The following is a 15,685-nucleotide window of genomic DNA, read 5'->3' as shown; positions in this document are numbered from 1 at the left end:
ACTCCCTGACCAGGCCGTGTCCTGCCCCCTAGGTCCGGGGGGCTGGGGGCAGGCACGGGTGCGCCTCAGGGGAACCGTGCACGGCGGGGCCGGCTCGGGGCACTGCTTTCAAACCGCCCCTCTCCCGGGCGCCGGGGCAGGCACGGTCAGACCCCCCACCACCACCACAGCGTGCCGCGGCGCTGTGAGAGCCCCGCGCCCGGGAGCCGTGGCCTGGCGCCCTCCCGCCCCCGGGAAGACTGGGCCCCGGGAGGGGGGAACTGACCCCACGCGCGAGGAGAAGTCTCACGCGCGCGCACACACCCCCAAACCGCGCGCTCTTCTCCCTGTGCGGCCGCTGCCCCGGAACCCTTCATTCGCGGGCTGCGTTTCCCGCCCCGGACGCCTTTCGGCGGCCCCTCGAGCCGCCTGTCTCCAGAGCTGCGCCGACGTCACAAGCGGGGGCGGTGGTTAATAGCCGTGGCGCAGCGCCGCTTGTTGACAGGTTTCCACTCCCGTCTCCACCGCCTGACGGGCCCCCTGCGCCGCCATGTCCATCTTCACCCCCACCAACCAGATCCGCCTCACTAACGTGGCCGTGGTGCGGACCCGGCGCGCCGGGAAGCGCTTCGAGATCGCCTGCTACCGCAACAAAGTCATGGGCTGGCGGAGCGGGGCGTGAGTACGGGCCGGGGTCGGGGCCGGGCTCGGGCTGGGGCGGGGGCTGCAGGGTTGTGGGGAGGAGGGAGATCTGGGGGCGGGGAGGTCTGAGGCAGGTGCAGGGCTGTTGGGGAGGGTGGGAGTCCGGTGTGGGTGCGGGGCTGGGAGGCGGGTGAGGGGCCGGGGAGACGTTTGAGGTGGGACCCCCCCCCTCGCTGGGGGGTTTCTGGGGGGGGAGGAGACTCGGAGGTCTGGGGCGGAGGGGGGTGGATGCCCCAGGCGGTGCTGGGAAGAGGTGCCTGCCAACATCCAGCTCCTAGTGAAATGGACAGGTCAGGCCCTTCCCCCGGCTGGGCTGACTCACCAGTACCCTACTGCTCCAGCTGGTGCCAGCGCTTATAGAGCGGGGGTAACCTTCCCTCATCCTACTCCAGGAGCGATTCCCACCCAGGCATTGGGGGAGGGGTTCGCAGCATGCAGGGAAGCTAGGAGTCGGCTCTGCCCTGAGTTACTGAGGGGGGTCTGAAAACACCAACTCTGTCTACATGGGGGCTCTCTGGAATTTGAAGAGTCCATGCTCATAAGTTAAAGCATGTAGATGCTCTCATTCAGGAGTAAACACGGCCTTAGTTTCCTGTAACTAAGCGTGGCCTACACTCAGGCTGTGTCTACATTACCACTTATGTCTGTATAAGTCAGCCTCTGAGTGACATAAGTTGCATGGAGCTAAGCACTGGTGTGGACAGCACTGTCGGTGAGAGAGCTTTTTCCACTGACCTAGCTGCCACTGCTTGTTGTAGGTGGATTAATTAAATCCATGGGACAGGTCTCTCCTGGTCGCTTCGAGCGGCTACACTAGAGAGTTTATAGCGGCACTCTCAAGTGTAGCCATAGCCTTAAAAGTTAGGCTGAGGTAGCTACATCAGTCAGGGGTGTGAAAAAACACACCCTTGAGTGCTGCAGTTTTGTCAAGGGAAGAATGCTTCTATCAACCTAGCTATTGTCACCAGGGGAGGTGGTGTTCCTTCATTGATTGGAAAAAACCCCTTCTGTTGGCGTAGGCTGCATGTATGCTATGGGGTTATGCCAGCATAGTCTCCTGGATCTTCCCTGAATCTTTGCTTGCCCTTTGACGGTATCTTCACACCTTTAGTTTATTTGCCTTAACTTTTCTAAGTGTCCTCCTATCTTCTACATGAGGAAGTGTCCCTCCTTTGAACCTGTTGCTCCTTCTCTTCTTCTTGTGAATGTTGTTTTACTTCAGGATTTAGAAATACACTCTGTTGCCACTGCCAGTTTTGACTGCTCTTATTTGGAAAATATTGATCTGTTTTGTGTGTTGCAGTGTTTGTACTGAGGCTTGCAGTTGGCAGTGCTTGTTTTATGTTTCTGCACCACTAATGTTGAAGAGGCAACAGAGTTTTGAGAATAAAGACCTGTCCCTGCAGTCACTATCAATCCAAAACTCTTATTTTGAATGTCTTTTTCTCTGGGATTTATATTATCACTATCAGCATAATGTTTGAGAGCTTATTGAGAGTCTTTTCTATTTCATTGTCTCAACCATGTTTTTTCTTTAGCTTCTCTGAATAGCTAAGGGTTTAACTTCAAAAAAAATCAAAGACTAGTCCCACAAAAATAATATTTTATATGTCATATTTGGAGTCCTAAAGGAACATTACTGACTGCACCGACTTAACTAGCCATTGCTTAACCCCAGCATCTAAATTTTTTTTGTGAAAACCAACTCTTAAAATCAATGTTGACATTTTTTAAAATTCCAGTGAAAATAGTTCTCTGTAAACAAACATTCTGCAGTGCATGCAATACAAATGTTTCAGGATTGAGAACCAAAGTGAGACCGACTTAACTGATTTTCATGGTCCCACTTGCAAGAAGTGATGAAAGTAAACAAGCAGTATAAACTAGAGGAGAAATAAATTGGATGTTAAAATTCTTCCTTTTTAACAACCAATGTGGTAATAGTAATCTAGAAAGGAAATTTGCTTCTCCTTTAAGTCACTTGCTGGTGTCCTCTTAAGAAGTTAGTAATGAATTAACCAGTCCATAAAGCTACAAAAGGAATCTCCATGTTGTGTTAGATACAATTAGGTTTACCGAGGGCCCCGAACAACATTCCTCTTGGTGAGAAAGTCCAACAGCTGCCCACACTCAAGTTCCCAGCTTCCACTAATTGGTACCCTAGCCTCAGACACAGAGTAGCAATCACAAGACTACTCCCTGCTAGTTAGTACTATGCTTGCATGTTTTCTGATTGTGAATACAATTGTTATTTACCAGTGAAAAAGACATTGATGAAGTTCTACAGACCAACACGGTATTTGTAAACGTCTCTAAAGGTCAAGTTGCAAAGAAGGAAGATCTCCTCAAAGCTTTTGGAACTGATGACCAAACAGAAATCTGCAAGATGGTAGGTCCTCCATACATGAAAGCATAGAGTTAACACACCTTATTGTGAATCACAGAAGATTCTAGCCATCCTCCATTAAAATTTAGCTAACTGAATCTCCATCTGTCAATTGATGCTGTTAGAGATTAATGAATTCTAGTATATTACGTGGTGGTGGGTTTTTTGTATTATTGATCAGGTTTGGGTAAACACATTCTTTCCCTTCTCTTTGGAAATAAAGTGCTTTAAATCTGTGGTCTTCAGCACCACTTTGTGCTTGTCTTGTGAGCAAAGCAGGGTCCTATCAGATCAGTAGACTGATAGGGGATGTCCATGCAATGCCCAGTTGCTATAGACAAGTGTGTTGCTGATTCAGTCAAGGATACGTTTCTCTTCCAGTCGCTACTGAACCAGCTTCCTGGTGGGGAGAGAAGGGGCATTCTTCTTGATACCTGATCTTTCCAGTGAGATTTATAAAACTGAGTTCTGACCCTTGCACTTTTTATATAGCATCATTAGGATGCATTGTCCTTTACATACATGTCAGAAGCAAAGTCCCCATCCCAAAGAACTTTAGACCAATTTCTACTGGAAGATAGGGATGGAGGGAGGGACGTAATAGTTTTGTTTCACACACGTTTTGATCCAAAGGAGTTTAGTTATATTGGTATATTTATAATGTAAAAGGAATGAGTGGGGGTGAATAGTTAATCTGCATTTTTAATCAAACAAGATATTCAGTAATGCTGTTTATTTTGAAATAGTTTGTGTTCAAGATAAACCTGTTATGATTTTTTATTTTGGTTCCCTTGTTGGTACGCGTATATAAACTGTTAACTTAACTTGTAGGATTTGACCCTTATCTTAAAAACACTAGTTTCTTTTTTATAGTCTGATGAGACAAGCATTACACTTTTGCGTTAGGGTTTTTTGTATTTATGAAAAAATTCTAGGGTTATACTTGACATGCTGCAGAACAACCTAGTCAAATTAAATATATATACACTATTTTTTTATATATAATATACATACGATATATGTCTTAGCTGTGTGTGTGTGTGTAACTGTTACTTTGAAAACAAATCAGTAACTTTCCCAGAGCTAGGACTTCTATTCCTCAGTCAAATATGTATTATAACTATTTAATAGAATTTTTAATTCTTGATTAATCGCGTCTAGATTTTAACAAAAGGGGAGTTGCAGGTGTCTGACAAAGAGCGACACACACAATTGGAGCAGATGTTTAGAGATATTGCAACTATTGTCGCTGAGAAATGTGTGAATCCTGAAACAAAGAGGCCATACACAGTAATCCTTATAGAAAGAGCCATGAAGGATATCCACTATTCTGTTAAACCAAACAAGAGTACCAAACAGCAGGTCAGTATCACTCGCCAAAAATTCTGTTTAAACTTAAAATAACTTTTTTGTATGCAGTCTAATTATTAACATCCACAGGAGTCACTTGAGGCTAAATCTAAGGATGGTAAGTAAGCATTGTTTGACACAGAGGTGGCACAGGAGCTGAATGTCAGAAAGAAACACATATGTTCTGAAACTTTGTAATTTGGTTTGTATCTGCCCATGAAACGGGGAAAGGGAAACGAACTACAGATTATTAAACAGCAGCAACATTGGGTGTAAAACAAAAGCAAGAATACTCAACGCTCATGCTGTCGTCTTACCTCTTGTTCAGTGGGACAGTATGTTTATCCTTAATTTTGAATGTCCTGGCTTTTATAGTTTCAATATAACCACCTTGTTTAACATTTCCAGCTTTTCTGACACCTTAAGTCCAATGCCAGCAATACTTTATTGAGAAGATCTGCCTTTTTATGTTAATCAGTTCTGATTATAATATACCAAATGTATTCCAGGGGATGGTACCAAGGAATGTTTCTGGAGCATCTATAAGCTGTTGTAAATAATGCTCAGTCTGAGTGTGGGATGTGGTGCTATGTAAATAACAAATGAGTATAAGTGAATTTCATTTGTAGCTAATGTCTTTTGCAGGCTTTGGAAGTGATCAGACAGTTAAAGGAGACTATGCAGATTGAGCGGGCTCACATGAGACTGCGGTTTATTCTCCCAGCAAAAGAGGGCAAGAAGCTAAAAGAGAAGCTCAGACCACTGATCAAAGTTATAGAGAGTGAAGACTTCGATGAGCAGTTAGAAATTGTAAGAATCTAGTTTCCATAGTTAATTTGTCTACGTTTAGTTGCTGTCTTTTGAAAGCTACATGTAAAACCTGTGTTTGGGTTAGCTGAAATTGAACTAAAGTGCTGAAATCTGAATTAATCAGAGATGCATAATTTAAGTGTTTTGGGTTTTGTTTTGGTATTTTAATTCTTCATGGTCTTAGTGACTGCTTTCAAGCCTTGCAAGGCTCAGGACTGTCAGAACACTTGCTTGAGGAATGAGAGTTCTTAACCAGCAGGCATGACTCTGTTATCTTCCTGTACCCATATTTGTTGTAGAATTACTGCTCAAACTTTGAAAAGTACAGTGCAGCAACTTTTAGCAAGTGCTATGTTTAACATCCTCTTTTTGCCAGTCCCCTATATGTTAGGATGTTAAATTTTCATTATCTTATGGTGCATGTGTTTTGCACTGTATCTTACTGCAATTCAGTTCTGACAGTACTGTAATTTATTTAAAAGGTATTCCACCAAAATAATAGAACAAGATGTGTAATTAATAATACTTTGGGATACTTACAACAGACTGGGCTGCTTCTGCAATTTCACTGCTGCATTATCAGCAAGTCAAGCCTTGGCAGGTGGAGTTGCAAAACTCCCTTAAAGAAAAGATGGATCCATGTGGATTGATTAAATATAGGCTTTTAGGAATGTGGAAAAGCTTTCTTCAGGCCTATTGGGTCAGTCATCTCTGCATATTAAAATGCCATTGGAGAAAAGGAAACAGTGTAGGCTAAAATCTTCACTGATTGGTATGTAAAATGTTTCAGGTATGCCTCATTGACCCAGGCTGCTTCAGGGAGATAGATGAACTGATCCGGTGTGAGACTAAAGGGAAAGGCTCTCTTGAAGTACTCAGTTTGAAAGATGTGGAAGAAGGAGATGAAAAGTTTGAATAAAACCCTTCATCAACCTCACTTTTGTGGTAAACACTATTAAGAGGTAGATTTAAGCCACCTCATTCTGTTACTTTTATTTTTCCAACTTATTGCTGCCAAATAACTGCTGTCACTAGTTCTACTTGAGATTTTTCTATGCCACGTTTCCTTGCATCTGTCTGGGTAACAAGTGCCTTTTTATAAAGAGGTGTTTTTGAGTGTTCGATTTGCACTAAGGATAAAGCTGTAGGATTTAACAGTGAAAGGCTATACTAGCTTTTGTTTTGGAGTGGGTATTGATTATCAGTAGTCATTGGCGCTATCTAGTGTGCCAAGTCCTTTTCCCTTTTAGTGGTGGGTGGAAGACTGCATATATCCCAGAGAGGCTTATTGTGTATGAGGAGAAACATGCACAGGCAAGTGAATTAAATGAAGTGTCACTTAAACCAGTGCACAGAGTTAGTGTGTATAATATTAACCTTGTTTAATGGCAACATAAGTAGGTGTGACCTAGACTGCCACATGCTACTGCTAGAGAACTTTAGCTATTTTCAAATAGCAGACCATTCTTCTATATTTTATTCATGGGACACATGCAAAATATACATTCTAACTTGGGGAAAAAAGTGTTCCCCTAATTCATTCTTTCAACTATAAATGAATTATAATATACTTAATATTTTATAGGATCTGGCACAAGTGTAGTAGTCTTCTATGCTTCTGTGAGGCTGAAGCTGTGCTTCCGCAGTCTGCAAAAACTCACTATTAAAATAAACCTGATCTAGAATAGACAAAGGTATCTGCTCATTGAGATTTCCCCTGCTAGAAGTTGGATGTTCCTCTTCTCATCCAAGATAAAAGCGAAAATGCTTTAAACTTCTCTAATATCTTCATTTTAGACCCTTCGTATGTCTTGCTGATGTCCACACACTTTCTATCAACCAACCTGCTGCAGAAGATATAGCACTCTAAACTATTTTCTTGCTAAAATTACAGTACAGTTTTTTCAAGCTAGATAGTATATGAATAATACAGTTAAGCAGCTCCAAGGGATGTATTCATACTTCCTGAGAGAGCATACAAAATAGAGGGGAAAGAGAATAAATGATACTAACTTGCCTACCCATCCATAGATAGTTCAAGGATAAACATGGAGTTTAAATAGTGCCCCTGTAATTAAACAACTTCTGACAGTAGTACAATGCAGCAAAACATGGATTAGTTGTTTGGTACAATTTCTGTTTCCTAGTTTTAGGGGATGAGCAAGTACACTGGTCACTTGCTGACTCCTAGAGGTAAGCTGCATATGTATTTTGTGATGAAGTTGTCACCTGTCCTCTGATTTGATGCATACAGTTTCTGCAAAGACTTAGATGTTCTTAGTTTATAACTACAACAAACATACTACTAACACACAAGTACCTAGCAAAGCCCCTCTGTCCCCCTCTCGGGCATTTACCTTCCCTTTAGTCTTGCAGCCTGAGCTTGTTCACAGTTCAGATTACAGGGGAGGCCAATAATAAATTTAGAAGTACTTAAGTTGCATTGGAGTTTAAGTCCCACTGATAGTCAATGGGATATGGGCTCCTTAATCATTAAGCATTTTGAAAATTGAAATTACCTGTGTGATTTTGCTGCTATGTCTCCTTATATGGACACACACTAGATTAAGTGGCTATACCTAAACTATGTTAAGACATTGATTGTGCTAATATTTGAGCACTAAAGATACTCATCAGTACTAATATCCCATTGAGATCAATAGGCAATTCATTGGTTACATCTAATGTTTTGGGTTGCCTGCAGCTTCAGCCATTACTGCATCCATAATTGGAGCTGGTTTTTCTTTAGTGATAAAGCTTAGCTTCTGAAGAGCAAACTTAAGAGCTAGCAGGAGAATGAGATGAGTTGTAATAATTTAGTAGAATCTAGTTCACACACTGGCTGAGAGTGGGGGAAGTTTATCAGCCTGTAAAGCCTTCTCTAGGATATGGGTGAGTTTTTTCAGGTTTTTTTCTGTAGAGGGAGTTCTTTTTTTATCTTTTTGTAATTTATGTACAGTTGGTTTGTTTAGTATTTATGGGTCAAGAAGAATGGCTGACAAGTATTAAAACAAACCTTATTAAAGTTGACTATCACATGTGGTGGTTTTCAGTTCTGCTTCAACACCTGTACTTCCTTGCACAATGTTTTCCTGAATATGGATACAATTCACATTTCAAAGATACATCTAGAGGCTTATAATTCTGTCATCTTACTGTTTAGAGAATAAGCAAGCTAAGTGAGGAAGTAGAGACAAAGACTAGTAAAGGAGCACACAGTACACCTACTTGGCTGTGCTCAGAGCTGAAAAACTTCCAGTATTTCATGCTTTGCCTTTAAAGGTAAATCCAAGCAATATATACATACACCCTTAAAGCTGACAGCTAGAAGAAATTGAAACTTTATTCAATGTACTTTAGATTTAACTTATAGGACTAGATGTTTATGAACATTATCTGTTTTTACTCAGTCCTACATGTTCAACCGACTTTAGCTACAACTTTGTATTGTCTGCCATAGAAGTCTGTATGAAGATCTCAGTTAAATACACATTTAATGCACAACATCCTCAAGTACAAATTGGTTCTACTGATAAAGTAGATGCTGGATACCATGTTTAGTCTTCATCAGAGATAAGTCCCTCTTTAGCAGACACCATTAGGTGTCTTGTCTCTAGTACTTAAATTTCTGAGACAGTATGTTATACAGAGTCTTCTACAGGTGTCAGTAGTGAAGGTATTCCACATCACAAGAATCATATAGAAACAGAAGCCTTGCACTTCCAAATTAAGGATTCGTTCACATCTCTCCATAAGACATCAAAATAATAGATGTACTAAGGCCCACAAAAAAGCCTGTCCAATCCTGAATTAAGAGCTAAACTTTCCCTAATAGAAATACAAGTCAACTATGCAGACAGTCTTATGTTAGGGATAAGTGAAAAAATGTTCTGTGGATTAACAAATATGCTGAAACAGGCTTCAGAAGTGTCACACCAGCTGCAAAGACTTAAACACAAAGTCCTGTATGCTCTATGTACTTTTTTTTATAAAAGCAGGAATTTTCCAAAACATCACTTCCTCCTAGTGTGTTCCACTGACTGTTTGCTAATCTTTGCTTTAAAGGGTCCTGTATTTCAGTGGTGCTCTGTAGTTTAAAATGCACTTTAAATTTAAAATGCCTTTTCTCCTAAAGTGTTCTCACAAAGCACACATGATGTAACTTGGCTCCTATATTATTTCATGTTTGCTATTGTATGAAAGATGCTTGTTTTTCAGTGCTACAGTCATAGGCTGCCTGTCTGGAAACTGAGCAGCACCACACTCATGACAGGATGTGTTTTGATGCTGACATCATTGAGTAGCTAAATGTATATAGTGGTTTTGTGTAAGTAACTTTTGTGGCAGGCAAATGGATTACTCTGAAATTCTACCTTTTCACCTCTTGATGAAAGCATTACTGAATTGCTGAGACACTTCAAATGTAGATCACGTCCGAGTCATGCTGCTGAACCTACATGCAAATCAAAGAGAAGTTATTTCCACCCACCCTAACGTTCTGTTTAAGCATATGAGTGGGACCCAGGAATTCCTTAGCTCTAATCCTGGCTTTGATATCAACTCTGGCCTTTAAGAAGTCACATCAAAATGGCTTGACTTATTTTCCTGCCAGCCCCATGGAAGTTTTCCAACTGAAAGACATCACTTTGCAGTTTGGATTTTATTTTTCTTAAAACAATTACCTGTATTATTTGCATTAGGAAGATGCTGCTTCTGTCCAACCACATTGGACTGTGTATCTTATAATTCTGTGCCCACAGTCTGCAAGTTAAGGTCATGTGACAGTCTCTAGTGATTCTGAAAAATCTTTAGAATAAATATATGAAGGAGGTCACGGGCACAGCTCAAGTTTATTGATAATAGAATAGAAACTCTTGCCCTAACCTCATTCACATACATCAACTTTCCTTTAATCCTCCAGTTAGTTCTCTGGCAACCAGCACAATTAGTAGTGCATAAATAAAGTTACTTGCTGGTAACTTAAATAACAGTTACCTGCCCTTAAAACAGTCTCATGTACAGACTGAGCTTTTATATCCCCAAATGTATTTACTCACTCACCTACCTGGAAGGAGCCACGCATACAAGGACACAAGGTCTCCCTCATGGACCCACACAGCACTTGTGTGAAACAGCTGATAGAGAGGCAGTGTTCTATGACCGTTGCCATGTAAGAGCTGAATTGTAGGTGGTTTGGTCAATTTCTGTTACTAGTATCTTATTACTTACCCCTTAATGCTGGAAGTTAGGTTTTCACAGCCATAAAATACTAGTGCAGAAGGGAGTCATGTTTATGTTTTAAACTGCTGATGCCAGCACTGAGGACACTTTACTTTCAAGCTTGGTCAAACTATAAAGAAAACGCAGCTATTGAATACAAATCCTCTTGTTGTCTAATGGGATTTATCTTCCATTTGTATTCCAGCTTTGACCACAGGTGGAGTGGAGTCAGTTGGTCTCATCTTAGCCCCCATGATGCCCATGTTATAAGCTGCCTTAAATGGCATGAAACTGAAGGACTAGAGTAACTAGCAGTCCTCCACAGTTTGGGATTGAGGGGCACTGGCAGAGCTGGGTGGAAGAAGCTTGCCCAAGCTATTAATTCCTTACTTTCACAAGCAAGAAATTCATTCACATTTTGGGAAAATACATATAAATCCCATTACCTTTATAATCTGTTTTCTAGTTCCTGTCCCCACATTGCTGGCAACCAAGGTATTTGTTTGAAAAGTTGACTTTTCCACAGGCACTGTATGTTGATTCTTGTTGGTACATGGCCAGCTGCTTGTGGCATTTAATGGATAAGCTGGGAAGGGCTTTCGAAGATTCATATCCAACAAGTCTCCAGCTCCAAAGGTTTTCATCCATGAGGGAGCCTTTAAAGAACAGAATATGTGAAACAGTGTTCTCACTACATCAGCTCACATTAAGCCAAAAGCATATCAAATACAAGGACCGGAAATTATAGGAGCCTTCTCTCACCCAAGCCTCCCTTTTTTCATCTCTCACATTTTAGTCTAAGGTAAATTTCTAGGTTTGAAGAAATCTGGAAGGGCTGGGGCCCTGTTACTGTTGCACTAGTCCAGAAAGGGGCTTGAAAGTTTGTTTGCTGAATCACTAGAATCTGGCATAAAAAGCTGACTTTCACACACACAAAAATATCATCACACCTGAAGAATAAATAGCCACAAAAAGCATGGAGTAGAAAGAGACTGATAACAGTTAAATGTAGCATAGTTGTAATGAGCTTGCAAGAGCTTATTTTGCGCAAAAGCCTTCAGCCTTTATGGGACTCTGCCTGGGAGCTCACAGTCTTTTGACTGTTATATATTTGAGGGGATTCCTCCCATAAAAAGCTTCCAACAGAAAATGCCACTTTCAATGTCTCCAGACCCTCTTTTCACATATTATCAATAGAGATAGTGAATGGTGTTTCTCGTACCAAAATACGAAGCATACGTTTAGCATATGCTTTTAGAAACATTTTAGGGATTCCAGTGTTCCTTCGTTTATTGTGTCAACCGAACCTTCTATATTTATTAACTTCTATTGCATAAGTAAGGTTATCTGTTATTCTTATTATAAAACCTATATGTATGGTTACATACATTTCCTATTGAACGATCCAAGGATCCAAGAACTTCATTCCAGTGAGAGTAGAGCCCAGTTTGTTTTTCCTCTAGTTTCAGCGCATGGATTTCTGACTTCAGCTCTTTCAATCGATCTTCAAATTTTTTGCTCTTTTCCAAGTAATCTAACCTGCAGCCCACACAGGGAGAGAAGAAGCCAAAAAATGAATCTAATTAGCCAGTGGTAGCTCTAACGGAGGGTTTTGTAGTTTTTACATTCATCTATTTTGTAAGGGCAATTTGTAAGAAATGTTCATTCTAAGCTTCTGGGACAAAAACCATCCCCAGTGTAAATCCACTAATCTTACATCAGAGATTAATTTGACACTAAGTTATTCAGTTGACAGTCAATAACTTCATCCAATTTGTATTTTATTTATTCTGATATTTGCTCCACATGGCCTGAACCTATGTTCTCCAATTGTCTCATTACAGGGAAAGGCTTTCAGTGACCCTGACTTTTCTTTGGTTGTCATTACATTCATTCTGAATTGCTAACAGCACCTGCAACATTTAGCCCTGCTTGCTGAGGGAGGTTTTCTTTAAACAGGGAGAAGTCAAAACAAAGTGGAATGGTTAAAAATGTAAGCTCAGGCTATGGGCTTCATGTATATCCACAGGTTTCCCATTTACTTCCAGCTGATCACAGCAATACCTGCTCCCCCTCAACTATAAATCCAGCAGTCACACACAGAATCTCCTGTTAGGTGTTATTAAACAGTCGGAGAACCAGCTTTGTATGGGAATCTGCAGAATCATAGAGGGTCCCGCAATAGGTATAGATAGGACATCTGTGGTCTCTTGTCGTCTACTTAGATGATAAGCTCTTTGGGGGCAGGGACCATCTTTTTGTTCTGTGATTGGACATTGCCTAGCACAATGGAATCATGGTCCATGGCTGGGGCTCCTAGGTACGACGGTAATGCAATTAATACGTGTAGTAGCTCCTTGCGTTGTCAGCTAATTTACTATCAGAACATTAATGCATTTCAATCAGTCAAATACAGATACTGCTGAAGTTACAGCCCAGATACTCCCATATGGAGCCAAGTGATATACAGGAATCAGGCTAGATGACTAATGGTCTCTTCTGATGATAAACTCTATGAAAGTATAACATACATTATAGTGCATGCAGAGTGAAAAAAATTAAAAGCATGAGTCTTGCCACTTTATGTCCATTTGCCCAGAATGCAGCTTATAAACCATTTTTAACATTCAAGGTAGCCTCAGAACCAACTTGGTACTCTCCAAGGTCTGTGTTGGCAAGCAAGTGTAATATCTAGGAATATTTTGAATAGTCTTTTGATAGATTTTAAAGCCACTTTTCACAGGAATGTAGGAAAGACCACAACAGAACAAAGGTTCCCCTAGTCCAGGATACAGTCTACAATGGGGCAAAGGAAAGGAAAGCCCTCTCAATGCACCAGTCAGTTGTTTCCATCCTCCTGCAGACTCATATCGGAGCAGATTGCTTTGCCCCAGGCAATGTATTCCTTTAAACCCCAGGGCTCTGTATTCTTCGTGGCTAGATGCCAAGAAAACCTCTTTTCTCCTTCTAAAAAGCTAATCTGTTACAGAGCTGATGCTATTACTTCCGTATAAGGCAGTCACCCATATGCATTGTGGGGAACAATCCTGCACTGGTATGAGGATACATCAGAAGACCTAATTGGTATTTTCCACTTCTAGTTTCTCAGGTTAAGACTCCCTAGTTTATTTACATCTCAGGAGTGTTCCAGTACCTCTCTCTTTCTATCTCAAAGGACAGTCTCTTCAGATCTACATCTTTTAAATCCATCTTTACAGAGCCTTTGTCAAAGCTGACATCTCTGGTGTCCGCAGGTGAATGAGGAGGATACCGGGCCACATGCTAAAAGACGCAAGATAATCAAAAAGAGTTTGTTCCATTAACAATACAATTAGAACTTTTTTTTAAAAAAATTTCAACTATATTTCTAGCTTCTACAAGAATCTCAAAAACAGTGTCTCCAAAATTGACGTTTTCCCATTGATTCTAAAGATGGCTGTAAGCATTTGTATCCCTTTCCTCCCTGGCTGGCTGGCCCTAAACAAATCTTTTTGAAATAAAATGTTAGCCTTCAATGAAATACATTACAATGCATACAGACTGCGTGCCAATGAGAGAGAAGCATCATGGCTCGAATGTTTTCCATCTAATTTTAAACTTTGTGGATATCAGAGAGAGTGCAGCATGTGCATAGATCCATTTCCCCATAAGCAGGATGAGTGGCATTTGCTCCTGGCACCTCAGGTCACAGTGGCAAATACTGCTTCTGTGCAAGACCACAGCTTTATTTTAACACAGACCGGGAGGAATAAACTTTCATCTTATCCTGTTTAACTATTATTTTTGTGAGTGTAAGTACTGAGGAGTCTGGCACTTTTGACAATTGGACTCGGACACTTTTGAAAATTTTCCCCTAAGTTGCTTGCCCTAGTTCACATAGTGACTCAGTGGCAGAGAATGGAATAGAACCTGACCATGCCAGTCCTTGGTTTTGACAATTCAGATTCCCCCTTTTGCTATACTGGAGCATACAAAAGAAGTTTGAAGCTGCAGACAAGTTTTTGTCCACAAAGCTCCTTTGCTGAGCCCTTCCTAAAGTTCTCTCAATGTCACGCAGTTTCCATATTTCATTTCTGTCAATACGACATCCAGGTATCCTTAAATTGCAAACATCTCTGGGTAGTGTGTAGGCTATGTGATTAACAGTGATGGTGACAGATAGGTAATTTAAGCAATATCTGTCTAATCTATCATATGTTAAAATTGTGAAGACCAAAGACTGCAAAGTACAAAGACATTATAAATACTTCAGTTTGGTAACAAAGTGTCTTGAGCAAGCTTCATGGAGAATGTGTATTTACTTGTCAGTTACATTGTATCTACATTTAAATGATGATTGGTTATTTGTCCACTCTCCAATAAAGTGCTGCCCACCAGAACCTAAACTGGGTAACTTACAAGATAATTAAGCTTCGTTACATCCAGAAGTTTCTGCTTTGCTTTTCGTTCAGCTTCCCTGGCTTCATGCAGATCCTGTTTTAGATGTTCAGCTTCTTTGGCTCTGTCAGACAAACATACTGTGAATGTTAGGTGGTAGATTTCAAACGCATGGCAACACACTGAGTTCATACACCTAGCTTGTTTCCTGAGAGACATCTGTTAGCCTCTGAAATAGTCTCCACAGGTGGAGGCCTAATTGCATGGGAAATTGAAAACTGGACAAAGCACAAGAAGAGGTGACTGCGGAAACAGTCCTGCATTAGCTGGCTGATTTAATAGATCTTTTCTATCTCTAATTCCTATGGGCCCAGTTCTGCACCCATTGTCTTGTAATCTCTGAGCCTTCAACCATTATCTGGCATCAAAGATCCCCTCTGGGATGCTGGTTTGAAAAGTAAGTGCTCCCTGTTTTGGGGAAATGCTGTTTAACACTACGCTAGCATAAGTAAAGTGCCCTCAGCCTACCAAGGTGATAAGTACTCTACAAATACCTATAACAACAAAACATGAGACACGCCCTGTATTTTAGGACAGCACTGAGCCCTGGGATTCTATACATGTGTAAACAATAGAATATACATAATCTACAACAGTGTGTATATTAAATGCACTACACTGGCTAGGAACCCCATAATAGAATCCTGCAAACCACTTATGAGTTTAAACTCCTCTAATTAGCATGGGGTCTAGCATTCACAAGGCTTTAAATTTAAGTTTAGACTCTCCATTAGTAGCCCTCAGTCTTTCAATAATGCTAAGAAGGAGTTGCTGCATAGTCATGGTTAAAACTATAGCTGA

The 15,685-nt window shown here is 41.0% G+C and overlaps 2 protein-coding genes across 2 annotated transcripts in view; one reads left to right on the top strand and one right to left on the bottom strand.

Annotated features, from left to right (window-relative positions):
* Positions 1-429: 429 nt before the first annotated feature.
* SBDS (SBDS ribosome maturation factor) lies at positions 430-8,450 on the top strand. The gene is made up of 5 exons (XM_074974760.1): positions 430-657; positions 2,941-3,070; positions 4,229-4,429; positions 5,063-5,227; positions 6,018-8,450. Exons 1-5 carry the CDS (start codon positions 530-532, stop codon positions 6,144-6,146), a joined length of 753 nt encoding a protein of 250 aa, XP_074830861.1. The 5' UTR covers positions 430-529; the 3' UTR covers positions 6,147-8,450.
* Positions 7,561-15,685, bottom strand: part of LOC142000464 (merlin-like) — a 30,395-nt gene continuing 22,270 nt past the window's right edge. Inside the window, exons 15-19 of the mRNA XM_074974759.1 lie at positions 14,846-14,948; positions 13,602-13,729; positions 11,836-11,986; positions 10,894-11,103; positions 7,561-9,680 (exon numbers count right to left, since the gene is read on the bottom strand). Of these exons, the coding sequence (XP_074830860.1) occupies positions 9,645-9,680; positions 10,894-11,103; positions 11,836-11,986; positions 13,602-13,729; positions 14,846-14,948 (628 nt within the window). The 3' untranslated portion in view covers positions 7,561-9,644. The remainder of the gene's footprint in view (positions 9,681-10,893; positions 11,104-11,835; positions 11,987-13,601; positions 13,730-14,845; positions 14,949-15,685) is intronic.

Source organism: Natator depressus, chromosome 17 (assembly GCF_965152275.1).
Source record: "Natator depressus isolate rNatDep1 chromosome 17, rNatDep2.hap1, whole genome shotgun sequence".
Lineage (NCBI taxonomy): Eukaryota > Metazoa > Chordata > Testudines > Cheloniidae > Natator > Natator depressus.
Note: the sequence above shows the minus strand (reverse complement) of the source record. Positions and strands in the feature narration are given on the sequence as shown.